Source organism: Erpetoichthys calabaricus, chromosome 7, assembly GCF_900747795.2.
Source record: "Erpetoichthys calabaricus chromosome 7, fErpCal1.3, whole genome shotgun sequence".
Classification (NCBI taxonomy): domain Eukaryota; kingdom Metazoa; phylum Chordata; class Cladistia; order Polypteriformes; family Polypteridae; genus Erpetoichthys; species Erpetoichthys calabaricus.
The window spans coordinates 135,616,477-135,633,716 of NC_041400.2; the positions used below are offsets into that span (position 1 = coordinate 135,616,477).

Here is a 17,240-nt window from a genome sequence, read left to right on the forward strand (position 1 = left end):
TGAGTTGTGAGTGGAAGCGGAAGTGTGTCTATATTGATGTGTTTGGGGGCCAATGGTTAGAGTATAAATGAACCTTTGAGAATATTGCTTCTTTAAAGGGTGATCTGGGGACCTGGGTTCGCTTCCCGGGTCCTCCCTGCGTGGAGTTTGCATGTTCTCCCCGTGTCTGCGTGGGTTTCCTCCGGGCGCTCCGGTTTCCTCCCACAGTCCAAAGACATGCAGGTTAGGTGGATTGGTGTTTCTAAAATTGGCCCTAGTGTGTGCTTGGTGTGTGGGTGTGTTTGTGTGTGTCCTGCGGTGGGTTGGCACCCTGCCCAGGATTGTTTCCTGCCTTGTGCCCTGTGTTGGCTGGGATTGGCTCCAGCAGACCCCCGTGACCCTGTGTTCGGATTCAGCGGGTTGGGAAATGGATGGATGGATGGATATATATATATATATATATATATATATATATATATATATATATATATATATATATATATATATATATATATATATATATATATGTGTGTGTATATATATATATATACCTTTAGGTTTCTAAGTATTTGGTCTGTGACAAAATTTTCATAATTTTGACCCTGGCCGCCACCACAATGGATCTGAAATTAAGCAATCATTATATGATTAAAGTGTTAGGAATGACTACCATTTTTTCTGTATAGCCCAACACCCTCTAATTTTTTTTCCAGCATCTCAAAAGTATTTCGACAAACTAACATAATCTACTCTATATACTGTATATAAAATCCTAAACCTAAAAGTGCAACGATTTTATGTGACTTTTTTGTCACACTTTAAATCGGGTTAATTGTAAAACCTACATATATATGTTTGGTATCATTCTTTTCAGAATTTATCGAACTTTAATGTGATGTTGTTAGATTTTCAGATTCTTATATCGTTTTTAAATTATAAACTAAAAAGTATCAAGAACTCATGTCCCGTGAGACAAGACTTTGTGCCAAAAGATTTAACCACGCCCGGAGCCGGAAATAAAAGACAAAGAGTAGGACAGCTGCTGTACAGGCTTTTAAATGTTTGAAGCACCGTGCGAGATGCAGATCACATGGCACGTCAGCAGCAGTAACCAGCAGCTGATCTAGCAAAGAGGAGGTTAAAAAAAAAAACTGTATTTGTTTCCCATTGTATCACCGTTTAAGAGGCGGTTTCGGAAGAGCGACCGCGTCTCCTTGGGGTGCATTCAGCCCCACTCTTCTCAATGTCAGTGGCAGAGACTCGAAGTGGCTGGCGAATAGCGCAGGCTGGGGGGTGGTTGGCGAGCGAAGCGAGCAGGGGGAACCCCCTAATCATAAATATAATGGTTATTTTCAATATTTGGTTGAAAATCCTTTACAGTCAATGACTGCCTGAAGTCTGGAACCCATGACCATCTCTAGTGCTGGGTTTCTACCCTAGTGATACTTTGTTAGGCATTTACTGCAGTTGTCTTCAATTGATGCTTGTTTATTGGACTTTCTGGTATCAGTTTTGTTTTCAGCAAGTGAAATTCATGTCCAATTGGGTTGAGGTCAGTTGATTGACTTGGCCTTTGAATAATCTTATACTACTTTGCATTAAAAAGCACTTGGTTTGGTTTTGCAGTACATTTTGGCTCATTGTCCATCTGTACTGTGAAGCATTGTCCTTTTAGCTTTCCAGCATTTTGCTGAATCCGAGCAGATAGTATAGCCCTATACACTTCAGAATTCATTCTTCTACATCTGCCAGCAGTCAAATCATCATTAAATACTACTAACTGACTTCAATTCACAGCCCTAAACAATCATGCCATAAAACTATCTCCACCATGTGTCACAGATGAGATGGTATTCATCGGATCATGAGCCGTTTCCTCTCTTCTCCATACTCTTCTCTTTCCATCATTCTGGTATTTATTGGTCCTAGTTTCCTTTGTCCAAAGAAAATTGTTCCAGAACTGGACAGACTTTTAAAAAATATTTTCTGGCAAAATCTAATCTGTCCTTCCTATGCTTGAGGTTTACCAGTGGTTTGCACTTTTTGTAAACTCTCTGTCTTCAATTTCATGACGTCTTTTGATTGTACTTTGGCAATGATAGGTCACCTCCTAGAGAGTGTTCTTGGTTTGGCTAAATGTTGTGAAGTGGTTTTTCTTCACCAAAGGCAGAATTTTGTAATCATCTAGAACAGTTTTTTCTGTGGTTTTCCAGATCTTCTGGAGTTGCTGAGTTCACCAGTGTGTTCCTTCTTTTTATGAATGTACAAAATAGTTGATTTGACCACTCCTTGAGATTCTGCTATCTCACTAAAGGGTTTGGTTTGTTTACCCAGCCTAATGATGGACTGCTTTTACTTGCATGAACAGCTCTTTGAATCTCATATTAAGAGTTCATATTGACAGCCTTCAAATGCAAATTCCACACTTGGGATCAATTTCAGACCTTTTACCTGCTTAATAATTAATGAAATAATAAGGGAACTGCTCCAACCTGGCTATGGAACAGCTTGTCAGTCAAATGCCCAAATAATTTTGAGCCCCTGAAAATAGGGCGACCATGTATAAAAATATCTGCTATTCCTCAATGGCTCATACAATATTTAAAGCTGAATGTCTACATTTCAATCACGTAATGACTGTTTTACTTCAAACCCATTGTAGTGCCATTCAGACCCAAAATTATGAAAAATTTGTCACTGACCAAATACTTATGGACCTAACTGTATGTAAAGTTGACTTATACACTTACTCACTCACTTATCAGCAAAAACACTATTTCCCATTTAGTTAAAAAGCAGAAATATGTCAGGATGGTACATTAAGGTCAGTAGGTATCTAAGAAAGGACATTTCAATATATCAATATTTATTGTAAAAAAAAGAAAACTAAATGCCCCACAATCTTAAATTAAAATGTGATTATGTTATAGAAAAAAGAAAATTAGCTGACATTTATTTTTTTATTTGTTAATATTTATTAATATTATGCTAACTTACATGTTCATGGCTACCCAGAGAGCATGATTTAAGCAAATGAAGGATGCAGCAGAAGTGATTGATGGCCACACGAGTAGCACCCTTAACCAACAGGATGGATGGATAACTGAAGATGGGGTGGCGTCCTGAATGTAAGTAAGGAGACATGATCACATTGCAAAATGCAAAGAGAAAGTTTAGCAAAGTTGAAGGAAGGAGCAAAGCTAAATGGTTAGCACATGACTACTGGTACTCATAAATGCGAACAGGCTGTCATTCTGGTTGTGGAGCTGAAAACCCATCCTCCCCACCCCTCACTCTTCGATCCTGATGCTGCAAACTCTAAGAGAGAAATAGCAGTCTTATGTCGGGCATACAAGATGTGATTTTTTAAAATTATGGTCAAGTGAATACTCACACTGCATGACAGAGTCACCAGTTATATATGTGCTCAAACTGTACGAACATGTTTGGTCTGATTGACATGTCATGACATTGGTGCTTAGACTATGTGTGTACATGGACCTGACAGAGAGGTCTACACTTTCAAAACAAATATGATGTCCACAGGCTTCTCAAAATGTCAACACTTAAAAGATGTGTGTTTCTGACTCATGCCATACTGTACACTGAATGTACAAAGAAAAGAAAAAGGTGTAACTGGACATGTGGATGGTTGAGGCATGAACACTATGCTCTGTCAATTTTACAGAGATAATTAGAGGTACATGGTCTATGTAGTTTACCATTGTGTTTATTTTGGGTTATTCAAGTTAAGGTTACATCAGATGCTTTTGCCATTAGTCAAATGGTTGTATGTGTGTTAATATATGATATTTAGGTTTTTGAATCAAAAATGTGTAAATGAGCAATGACAAGACCCAATTTATATTTTACTGTGATCGATGTACAATAAAATTTCATAGCAACATCAGAAAATCGCGTCGTGAAACTACAAACACTACAAGACTATCAATGGAAATTTCTGACATGGCAGAAATCCTCCTGATCGTACAAGACCCCATTCGTAAAAAGTAATCGGGCATCACAACCCCTCTTATACTGCACATGAATCAATGGCTGAAAAATCGGGCCAACTAAGAAAATCAGTTGGCGATTGCAAATTGGGCTTAAAATCATGCCAAAATTGCACGTCACATTGTGTACTGACAGTTATGTACAGTAGATGCACTTAAAGCACTGCTTTGCACATAAAATCACATCTGCGAACTTTAAACAGGGACTCCAAACAACTGATGATAAAGATTAGATTATATTATTTATTTATAACAGCACATTTAAAATGACATACTGTAGGTTGTGTCAAAGTGCTGTACATAAAAGCATTAAAATAAACACAATACAAACAATCATGCAAAAGCAGATTAATAAAACAACCAATTGTAACATCGACGACAATCCCATCATACACAATGAAAGACAGAAGAAAACAAATAGGTCTTAAGCCGACTTTTAAAAACCTCGATCGAGGATGAAGACCTGATGTGCAGAGGCAAGCCATCCCAAAGCCTAGGAGCAACAACTGAAAAAGCTCTGTCTCCCCTAGACTTCAGCCGAGATCTTGGCACTACAAGCAGCTGTCGTCCAGATGACCTCAGTGTTCTTGGTGGCACATAGGGGTGAAGGAGGTCACAGATATATTTTGACGCAAGACCATGCAAGGCTTTAAAAACAAACAACAAGATTTAAAAATCAATGTGACACCTCACCAGTAGCCAGTGGAGAGAGGCTAAAATGGGGGAGATGTGATCCCGTTTTCTCGACCCAATCAAAAATCTAGCTGCCGCGTTCTGAACCAGCTGAAGGCGCGACAGAGCAGATTTTGGCAGACCCACATATAAGGAATTACAGTAATCTAGGCGAGATGTAATAAAGGCATGAATGACTGTTTCCAAGTCCTTCTGTGATAGAAAGGATTTTAGTTTAGAAATTTGCCTCAGTTGGTAAAAACTGGACTTTACTACCATGGAGATTTGTTTTTCAAAACTTAGTGATGACTCAAAGATGATACCTAGGTTTCTGACATCATTATGAATCATTGCTGCCAAAGGTCCTAACTGCATGCCAATTTCAACTGCAGATGTGGTAGGACCAAAAATAATAACTTCTGTTTTATTTTTGTTTCATTGCAAGAAATTTTGTGCCATCCAATATTTAATATCCTCAAAGCATTTCAACAGCTTTTTTACAGATGAAGTGATGTCAGAACTAACTTTGAGGTACAGCTGCGTATCATTGGCATAACAATGATACGCGACATCATGTTTGTAAAAGATGGCCCTCAAGGGGAGCAGATAAAGGGAAAACAGAAGGGGAGCCAGGATAAAATCTTGAGGGATGCCTTGTGTGAGAGGAGCTGGCCGAGAGAAATTCCCATCTATATGACAGACATAGATCTGCCTTTCAGGAAGGACATGAACCAATTCAGTGCATAGCCTTGAATGCCTACTTCATCCGTACAAGTGAGATCGAGATGCTTAACTATATCAGTAATATCCTGACACATAGAGAGGGCTTCTAACACCAAGGGTAAATGACTGTCAGAAAAAATATCACAGAATTTCCACGCTGTGTCAGCATTATACAGTGCAAAAAGTGCTGTGGTTTAGTGAAATTGATCGGCGGACACAAAAAACTTAATTTCAAAAAATCTTGAAAGATTCTGTCCTATGATCAAAACCAGACTGTAGATAGAGGGAACAACGCCAGCTGATATAACTTATCTCAAGTAACATTAGCTAAGATTAGACTGCTAACTGCTGAGTATTATAAAACACATAACTTGTTGTAGCTTGTCACAGATGAGACCTACCTAATAATAAAGTAAATGAGTTGGCTAATGAAAAACAAGAAGGTACAGTTACAGTTAGCTATGAAGTGCAAAAAGTGGATATTCAAAGATGGGAAAAATAATGTCTGGTCTTATGAATATTGGTTCCACTTGATTCATGGCAGCTAGGAGAAACAGGATATGGAAAAACCTCAAGACTTTATTGATCTACCCCACTAGACATTAACAATGATTATTTTGATTGAATGTGAAATATATGTTTGGGTCTGTTACAGTGGCATGTGCTGGACTCCTTGATACGAGAGAAATAGTTGGATGTCCAAGGATAGATCCCATCCCATCATAGCAGCATTTTTTTTTTCTTTATTTTGCCTTATACAATTTCTTGTATTAGGAATTTGTTAGTTTTCGCATACCCCTTGGGGTCAGTGCACAGGGTCAGCCATTGTACAGCGCCCATGGAGCAATTACAGGTTAAGGGTCTTGCTCAAGGGCCCAGCAGAGTAGGATCTCTTTTGGCAGTGACGGGGATTCGAATCGGCAACCTTCTTGATACCAGCACAGATCCTTAGCCTCAGAGCCAGTTAATAGTTTGCAAAAGTTCTTTTTCAGGAAAATAATGTTTAATTCCACTAGACAAACCCTTGAATACTTTAGGAAAATTGTAGTAAATTTAGTTTAGTGCAAATATTTTCCTGATCACCAGACCCCAATCTGTGGAACAAGCTTTTCAGACTAGAGGTCCAGCACCCAGCACCTTGCACCAACAACTGGACTCAGCAGTTTGTACAAGGTAGTACACACCTGCTGAGTCCATGCCTTACACTTTAAGACTGTTATAACAGTAAATGTGGAACTAACTGCTTACTGGGTATGTGTTCCTAATAAAATTGTCACTAATTCTCAATCTTATGTGAAACCTGTCTACTTAGAAAATGCATTTTTGTAATAATGAATATGGGATTAATCTATTCACTTTAGAGCTCTCTTTCTCCCTTGATGTACATCCATATTACATATACAGGTAAAGGGTTGTGCATCCCTGTTTAGGTATAAATTATAAATAACAACAACAACAACATTTATTTATATAGCACATTTTCATATAAAAAAGTAGCTCAAAGTGCTTTACATAATGAAGAAAAGAAAAATAAAAGACAAAGTAAGACATTAAAATAAGACAACATTAGTTAACATAGAATAAGAGTAAGGTCCGATGGCCAAGGAGGACAGAAAAAACAAAAAAAAAAAACTCCAGACGGCTGGAGAAAAAAATAAAATCTGCAGGGTTTCCAGGCCACGAGACCGCCCAGTCCCCTCTGGGCATTCTACCTAACAAAAATGAAATAGTCCTCTTTGTATTTAAGGTTCTCACGGAAGGACTTGATGATGATGGTCATGCAGACTTCTGGCTTTTAATCCATCAATGTTGGAACATCATGGTGCTTTGAGTAGATGGTGGTGGCGCAAGCCGCCACCACAAAGAAACCGGAAAAAGAAACAGAAGAGAGAGTAGGGGTTAGTACGGATTTTAGAGTCACCATGAATAGTTATTATAATGAATTGGATATACAGAGTATCAGGATTAAATTAAAATGAAGTTATGAGAAAGCCATGTTAAAATAATGTTTTTAGCAGTTTTTTAAAATGCTCCACTGTATTAGCTTGGCGAATTCCTATTGGCAGGCTATTACAGATTTTAGGTGCATAACAGCAGAAGGCCGCCTCACCACTTCTTTTAAGATCTGCTCTTGGAATTCTAAGGAGACACTCATTTGAGGATCTAAGGTTACGATTTGGAATATATGATGTCAGACATTCCGATATATAAGATGGAACGAGATTATTTAAGGCTTTATAAACCATAAGCAGAATTTTAAAGTCAATCCTGAATGACACAGGTAACCAGTGTAGTGACATCAAAACTGGAGAAATGTGCTCGGATTTTCTTTTCCTAGTTAGGATTCTACCAGCTGCATTCTGCACTAGTTGCAAACGATTTATGTCTTTTTTGGGTAGTCCTGAGAGTAGTGCGTTACAGTAATCTAGTCGACTGAAAACAAACGCGTGAACTAATTTCTCAGCATCTTTCAATGATATAAGAGGTCTAACTTTTGTTATGGTATAGTTAGATATAGTAATAGTTAGAATCCAAATCACTATTAAAGCAAAGTAATGCCCTCGGTCCATGGTGGTTGTTTTTCTCTTGTCTGTATACTATTTCCTGTCCATTAACCCACTTTCAAGTAATTTACATATGCTATAAAGAGTGCCAATGACACCATGCTTAAAAACTGGCATAAAGTAATTATATAAATGTTATAAGGAACTTACTTGATTTGTTTTTCTATTGGATTCTTCATAATATTTATCAAACTTTCCCTATTTCACATTAATTTTATTATTCCTTCATGGTCTGAATTGGATAAGAACCTTACAAAATGGATAATTAGATGGCTATTATTGTATTAACATAAAACAGAAAATTATACAAACACTTCTTAATTCATGCTCTCAAACACTGTCTTTTTAAAACAAATTTGAAATCGATGTTTCAACACCTCCCAGTAATATTTATACAAATCTAAATAAAATCTACTTGTATGCACTTATTATCAGCAGAAACATTTTCAGTGCATATAATTAATCAGTTATTTCAGAAAGGCTTTGCTCAGCAGTGTGACAAGCCAAGAATGAGCCACATTATTGGTTTTGGCTCACAGATATTTCAACTGAGGTCACTCAGGTATAGTCTGTGCCTTTCTACATATGTGATACTCATTATAGGGTTAAAGTGACAGCTAGCTGCCAGCCTGACAGCTAATTATAAGCAGACAAGGAGGTGGTATGAAAAGTTAGCAGTTGGACTATTTTCCATTTTCCCTGAAAGAAATAATTATCTCTGTTCCAAACAGAATTTAAAATTATATTAAAGAGAAAAAATATGGTACATTTTCACATCCTTCAGCATAATTACATAGGTATGGGGGTTAGGGTATGAAAATCTAATTGGGGAAAAATAAAGTGAATGCCCACTGGCTTGGCAATGTGATAGAGAAGAAGGAATGTGGGAGATCTGGCTTGCATGATTGCAAAGAAGCAGTGGCTTGTTAATTGCATTACTGTATTAACAACACATTCCTCAATCTATTGAAAAATCAACAACCAGTACAGTGCTATTTTAAATGTACCTATTTACTAAAACTGTTTTCTTATTAATTAAAGACAGAAAATATTGTACTGAAGAAAAAAGGAGTGACCAGTTGCACTGCTAAGACAGCATGAGCTGGGCACAGAGCTGACAAAACATTAATGAGTCACAATTCAAAAACAAATCTGCAAGTAACATTTATCAGAGACATTCAAGCAAGAGCATGTCACCCAAGAAGTCCCCTGACCATTCCCAAAGTTTGGCAATAAGATGTTTAGCATGTGAAGTCTTACATTGTCAATATCTTTTATAGACAATTTTGAAACATTTTAGTGATAGACAATGGCTATGAAGTATAGTAGACAGAAATCTTCCTATTTTCTGAAAACTGAAGCCCAGCGAGTAAGCTCTGTGACAACATTTCTCTGCAACTGACTGTTCCTGCCCTGTTTTCATTGCTGTCAAGAAAGGCTACAAGGCCAAATACGGGAAAACCTGCCTGGTTTAACAACACTTCCTGTTCCGGCGCCCAGACGAATGTCACTTCCTGTTCCGGCGCTCAGACGGACGTCACTTCCTATTCCGGTCTAATGACATCACATCCAGTTTCCAGTATATAAAACCTCCCTTCTGACAGATCAGTTCAGTTCATTCTGGGAACTCAAACAAGCAACATCGTTGTGTTAACTTTAAACCTTTTGCAGCAAGGAACAATATATGGGATGCTGCCCCAAACCTTTTTCAGTGTGTTGAGACTCATTCTTTTACACTGTGCACACACCTATTCAAGTACTTGTTGAACCTGGAAATGTTTGTTTTTGAGTTTGGATGAGATCATGTGCTACTTTACAGCACTTGGGCTCCCCAAACAGTCTCCTGACCATAACTAACCTGTCAAACCCATTTAATGCAGTTTACAGTTATAACACTGGATGTCAATCATAAACCAACAATAGATGAGGTGTTGGTCAAACTGCAAAATGTCTTAATAAATTACAGGAATATGGCACACATTTGATATGTGAGAGTGTTATAACTAGTTATAAATAAAACAAATGGTCTTTGTTGTTTTCTATTGAGATTCTTTGGAGCTATAATGTAACATTGACTTGTTACTCATGTTTTGACAAGATCTAATAAACCAGCGGTTCTCAAACTGTGGGGCACTGTGAAGTAACAAAAGTAACAAAAAAGGGGGCATGAATGTTGCCATATGTAGCGTAATTTCGCTATTCGCAGTGCTGTATCGGCAGCAAAAAATATAGGAAAAAATTTTATTAGGATTTCAAAAAAACGTTATGGGGCGCGATTAAAACTGTTATGAAAACTTGGGTCGCAAATACTTAAAGGTTGAGAAACGCTGTAATAAACAATACTTGGGACTTTGTTGCTTTATATGTGTTCTTCTTGATAAACCTTTCCTGTATGTTTTCCAAAAATAAAATAACTAGACAAAATCATATCTCACCACTTAAAATAATAATTGTTATATTTCTGTAGCATTATATAAAAAGTAATCTTTTGCATACTGTATTCACACATTGCTTCTCAATTCAACAGTTTCTCCTTGTGTCCCTGTTCTGCAGCTTGTTTGTTTAGTGTTTACTTTCCTGTAGAGGTCTATTCCACAGCAGGTGTAATGCTAAAACTGCTTCTCCACTTTGAGGTCTTTAGTGATTACTCCCTTGAGCCCTCATATCACCAATTATTCATCTATAATGTAACTTTATGCTGCACGTTACTGCATTACTTGCCCATTACAGAGCAGCAAATACTACCACTAATTTCTAAAACAAAACTAGCCATGTGTCCTTAAGACCCCATTCAGCTAGATCGTTGAAAGAAAATCAACTGCAGTACTTACAGAGTCACATTTACTATAATTAATACATTTTTGGGCTAGCGTTTTTTCCAAATTATTTTTGTTATGATTCAGTTGTGCAGATAAAAAACAACCAAAATGTACACTTTTTCTTTGCACAGGATGTACTGTTGTTAAAGGTTTTGAAGTAACAATGTTTAAGTATCTAAATGTTGTACAAAATTGTGGTCAAAAAACAAATCTAGTGCCATAACTAGAAACTCTACATACTCTACATACTTTTACATACCCTGTAAAAGATATTTTAAGATGAGATCAACTAGAACTCCCAATTAAAGACAACCATTGCTTGAAATCAGAATAAATTGTTAATGTTGAACAGTGAAAACAACTAGAATTATGATCAGCAATTTGCCGGGATTATTACAAGAACTTTCTATTAAATATTGTATCTGCCGTGAGACTGAAACAGGGCTACATAGCTAAATAGGTGCCTCATCAAAAAGATGTAGACAAACCAACAGCTGACACTAGATAAGATTGCCCTGCTGCCCAGATAAACAGTAACAGGACAACAACCAAAGAATTGGGAGTTGACAGACAACAAAGGCAACAACCATATTGATGGAAGCTGGCCATCTGTGCAGACAATTCTGACATAGTGGCTTCTTGTGTTCAGCCTTCCTAAAGAGCTGTTCCTAAAAAAACAAAAATGGCAAGAGAATGCTACACCATATGGTTTAATGACCAGGAAGAATCAACAAATAAATAAAACCCAACATGTCAACAGAAATTTGTTTGGTCGGTTGAAAGGACTTAACGATCGTCAGTTGGTGATGTGAATAGTCCTTGAGAAACTAGACATGCAATGTTCAGTAACACTGTGTCCTGAGACATAATCCACTTGCCATTTACTGATTCTTAGTGATGATGCTAATACTGTGCTGAACCAGGTCTATTCTGTAGGCACTGAAATCTTACAGAATGACTATGCTCCCATCCACAGTGCAGTAGTAGATAGATAGATAGATAGATAGATAGATAGATAGATAGATAGATAGATAGATAGATAGATAGATAGATAGATAGATAGATAGATAGATAGATAGATAGATAGATAGATCTGGTTAAAAAATCATTGTGCTACATACACATGGCAATAATCTTGATCTTGATAACAATATAAAACAAACAGCATACCTATCTAAGTTGCCAAATATCAGTTCAGATGAAGACTTATGAGTGTCAGAATTTCACAATGGTCTTACCCCAATTACAGTTTTGTTACTTGTCTTAATTCTGTTTATCTTTTTTAAATTTAATTGTATTTTTTAGTACAACTTAGTAACTTAGTTAATATTTCTTTATTGGTTAATTACTTGTTACTATTGATATTATATAAGCCCATTTTAGTTTTTTGCTCTTCAGCTGTCTATCTATATCTATTGAGTTAAAAAATGCTATTGTATTCATTACTGGTGTTGGGACCTCATCCGATTGTTGGATGTGTGGTACAAATATGGCCACAATTCCATTGGAGTTTATTCCTCATTGGATAAAAACAAAAGAAAACTTTAGCGATATTTAGCTTTGATTCAAGCAGGCCAAGTGCTAGGTTCATTTTAGTTTTGAAATCCTTTTCTGACTTGATTTTGATTTACCCTGTATTCTTGTTGCTCATGCACCACTTTTTGATCTACTAGTTTTGACCCATGCCTGGCACTTACAATTACTTTTGTCTCATGTGTAAAGTTTCATACACTTGTAAAGCTATGTTAAGGCACATTGAAACTGTTCTTGCAGCTTGTACTAGAGGCCTGCACGGTATTGATATTTCAGTCCCACACCCACAATAGTTTCATCCTGCTCCCAAAAACTTCCATTTCATTTTTGTTCACTTTCTACCATGCCAGCAAAAAGTTCCATTCTGCTACCGACCACATTCCTGCTGTCCCCTCTATATGCCATGTGAATTGGGCACATAGCCTAAGTGGATTCCGAAGACTTACAAATAGCAGTCATGCTGGCATCTATAAAATCCCTAAAACATTTCCGGGAATGATTGCTAATTAGACTTTGTAAAGAGACAAAAGACATACATATTTTGTTTGTTTCATTTATAACAGGTATGTGTTTTGAAAGTGCATGGCATGTAATGTGTGTTGCCTAAGACATGTTAAATAAAAAACACACATGGCAGTTTTACTCGGGTGACAGCTAGGAGGACTGGGCAGCGCCACGTTACTATTCAACATCATTTTATTAGTACAAAAGTGTCTAAAAAAGTGAAAGGCCACATCTACAGACAAGTAAAAAAAATTAAATTGTACACCCATGTTTTTAACTAGAACATAGCAAATGGGAAATCAAAGGTATGATTAGGAGAGCTGACATATTCGACTTAAGGCTCATATTCACTCTGAAAAGCAAGAAAACTGCTGTTAAGGAACAGAGCCTAGGTTCATTATGTTTCAAAATGGTCCAATAAAACTGACCTTTTTAAAACCAATGAGGTTATAGGTTATAATGTATGTAGCGGTCTTCATTTCTACTTTAGAAGACAAGACATGGCCAGCATGGTGGTGCAATGGTTGTGCTGCTCCCTCGTATTAAGGAGACCAGAGTTCATCAGCGTTGCCGTTATGCTGTTGCATATGAAACTGGTATTTGACGTGTGTTTAAAGAAGTAGCTAACTAAGGGCCCGTAAGGCATTTGCTTCACAAACTACAGACTCTGATGTACTCATCCTCTTACACAGTTGTGATTCTTCTTTTTATATTCTGGTTAAAAACTTCTCTCAAGACAGTTTTAGACACCTTTTTTTTTTTGCAAATCTTGACTTTCTTGGCAGTCTGTCACATGCAATAATCTTCATTATGCAAAAAATAAATAAATAAATTTAAAAAATATACTTTAGGAATGCCTTTATCTTGTAATTCAAGTGAACAGGATAGCAGGCTTCAGTGGTGCTAATTCAGTTACTTTATTAAAAAATCAGTAATTTCAAGCAGTAATAGCCATTCGCTATACCAATTTAATGGTATCTTGATTTTAAAAAATTACAAATTTCTATCAAAAAATATGAAAAATTCTGGGTGTGTCCAGAATTGTGACTGGTAGAAAGGTGTTTTCTTATTATGTTATCAATTACTTGTAAAGTGCATATTGCACAGTTCTACAAAATTATAGCATTGATCCCATCCATTTGTATTTAAAGCCAGAGAAAACCAAGCTCTTCAGACTATACTGAGATTGTCAAACTAATTTATCTTTCATTATTTGGTTCACTTTTAAGTATAAAAGTAAATTTCACTGCTTGCAACTGCGTGCTGAAGCAGTTCATGCCCAATATACAAGTAAAATACTGATAAAATGATTAATTCTTTAGTGCGCAGATTCCTCTTTTCCGTCAATGGGTGAGGAACTATTTTTTTCATTTATAAACTTACAAGAAAAAAAAGAGGTCTATCTTGATTAACGTTAAGAAAATCAAAATTAACTAATATAAAAATGATGTACACTAACATTTAAGAGAAAAATCCTAAAATCGACCCAGTCAAACTAAAGAATTAAAAAATTATAAAGCATACATATATATATATATAGAGGGACAGCTATCCCAAATCCATGACGGGGTCTCTTTAAAAAGGTGCTCTCCCGTTGGGCGTAGCCCTCGGCTCTTCATCCTTTCTGTTTGTTTTTGCGACGGTTGGGAAATGAGACCGCATATCAAACGGTACAGTCCGTGGTAAAAACAGATTTAGAAAAGCTACCTCGTCAGTTAGCCTGGGACTCGGAATTACAGACGATACACTTGTGTTACCGGATACACAGATTGTAATCTCATAAATCTGTTTTTGATGTGAATGGAGCTTTACGGGAAGGTAAGATTGAAAACGGTATCAATAAATGGTTTATGGCAGCAAGCAGCTCCCACAGCGAGCTCATGCCCAAAATATTATTAGCAGTATATATATATATATATATATATATATATATATATATATATATATATATATATATATATATATATATATTAGCAAGTGATTTTGACACAAACTGTAAACAACGACAGCCCGGTCATTAACCGTATATATGTAAGACTGCCCTTTGTTTTTCTCTTTTGTAAAATGAGTCCGTATTAGTAAACCAGAACGTCAAAAACCAATTACATGTCTTAAAATTTGATATCGAATATGGTTATTGCGTTATGATTTGAAAATTTACAAGTAATAAAAAACGCCCGTTGCTAAATAATCTGTAGTTAAGCAAAGATTATACATTTACTTTTAAAACCGTAAGCGCCTGTAATATCGACAGCTGGTCAAACAAATAGCAGCAAAATGCATTCCGGGTATTTGAGTCTTTATAGCGTTCAGTGCTTGCAGAAGTTGGTCCACATACATAGAAGAAAAACTACATTTCCCATATTAACTGTCGCTGTTCGCCTGGCTGGGTTTGTGCGCGAGTTCCCTCCCCCAAACCCCTTTCCTCTCTCTCTCTCTCTCTCTCTCGTGCGGCTTCCTAGATCTGTGAAACGGACAGCTCTAGTGCTGATTTGCTGCAGGGTCGAGAGATAGAGGACGAGCATCTGCGAAATATTCATTGCATTAAAACGGTATCTGTGAAAGAGTTCAGAGACCGACAGGATGAGACACGAAGCCACTGTGCAGGTTCGTGAAACAACCACTTATTTGGAAATTCTAAATTAATAATGTACGCGTCGCGATTGACGCAGAAGATGGAAATTTCAACTTTATTTCCTGACAAATGAAAAAGGGCAAACCTCTTTATTATCATGGGCGAGGTAGGGTAATCGTAAGGAAATGTCCGTGCGTGCATCTGACTAAATAATAAAAATAACAATAACCAGCGTTTTCAGCGCTTTATGTAGGGAGTGGTAAGCGACTAGAAGTGTAGACATAATAAAACATGAATGAGTGCTCACGCTTTACGCGGAGCATTAAGATTCGAGAAACTAATTAGCGTTTATTTTCTTTATTTGCTTCATAACGCTTCGGTGTGATGCATTTAGAAATGTTAAAGCAAGCAGCTTGATGAAAAGGAAGGAGCTAAATTATAGGCGATTATTTTATTCATTTGGAAAATTAAATTTGTGTTTTCTATTTAGCTAAATCATACAGAAGAAGTTAAAATAATACAACTAATCATGTTTACTGTAGTGTGTTTGTTTCGTTGTGAATAGTAAAATTAATGAAACATTTAGCAATATTAAATTTGTGTGTAAACAAAATATCGGAATAATAAGTCACGAGAATGTTTGTTCATTTTTTGTGTGTGTGTGGAAAAAACGTGTCATATAAACACCCATGATTTGCGCTTCAGGGCGTATGAAGGCATTTATCTAACAATATGACACATAATTTACACATGAGTAGATCTTGGTTCTGTGAAAACAAGGACGTGCTTTAAATAGAACGTTAGCTTCTGATTCGTCACACCATTGACGATATTAAATGGGTTTGTTTTGAGGAAAATAAAAGGTATGCATTACATTTTGTCAATGCAATAAATAAGGTAGTTCATTCATTAAAAATAAAATCACATTTCATCCAACTACCACACACATATATATGCATCGACCCTTACCTAGGAAAACATAGTTTATAAAGAAGTGAGACAGAATTACCTTTCATTAGAGTAGGTGGTATGGGAAAGAAGCCCCTTATATGTGGACATTTGTGTGGTAAACTTTTCTGTTAACAATGCAGACTTTTCAAAAACATAATATTAGTATAGCATAAAGGCTTGTATTAAGAAGTAGATCAGTAGAGTCAGTGTAGAATTTTATCTAGGCCAATGTGTGCATCACTCAGCCTTAAATGAAAGTTATGAAAATAAACAGACAAATAGCTATTTCTGGTATTATATAATTAAATATATAATGTGTGTCTTTCTCTCTTGTGGTTCCCATATATATTGAAGAAGTGTAACAAAAAACTGAATACAATAACTGTATAGTTAATACTGATTCATTTGAAAGGATGCCATATCCATCCACTATACTGAACAGTTCAGTTTTTTACTGTAGAGTGGTTGATAAAAAAACCCTGTCTATGCCCACTTTTTTCTAGACATATGTATATTTGTCTTCAGGTTCTACAACTGACACCAGTCTACTATTTTCATTTCCATATTTCATATGCTTCTAACTTCATTTTTACTTGCATTTTTAAGCTATGAACTGTATAATGCTGTGCTCCTCCCTAACAGTTTTAATTATATTATTGACCTTTCTGTTCATGCTCTTAATTTACTGCTTACTATTTCGAACCAGTGTATTGTAATTGCATTTATGGTTTAACTGTTTCTTTGCACCCACTATCAGAACTGAATCAACCTAAAGGTTGAATTACTACTTCTTTATAAAACTGAATTTTATATATATATATATATATATATATATATATATATATATATATATATATATATATATATATATATATATATATATAATATATACATATACATATACATA

At 36.2% G+C, this 17,240-nt stretch overlaps 1 protein-coding gene across 2 annotated transcripts in view; it reads left to right on the forward strand.

Moving 5' to 3' along the window:
• The first annotated feature begins 14,467 nt into the window (after positions 1–14,467).
• Positions 14,468–17,240, forward strand: part of rab3c (RAB3C, member RAS oncogene family) — a 99,365-nt gene continuing 96,592 nt past the window's right edge. Inside the window, exon 1 of one of the 2 annotated variants that reach the window (XM_028805435.2) lies at positions 14,468–14,625. In XM_028805435.2, the coding sequence (XP_028661268.1) occupies positions 14,608–14,625 (18 nt within the window). In that variant the 5' untranslated portion in view covers positions 14,468–14,607. Of the gene's footprint in view, positions 14,626–15,264; positions 15,415–17,240 lie in introns of those variants that run through there. The other variant, XM_028805434.2, reaches the window with a different exon arrangement.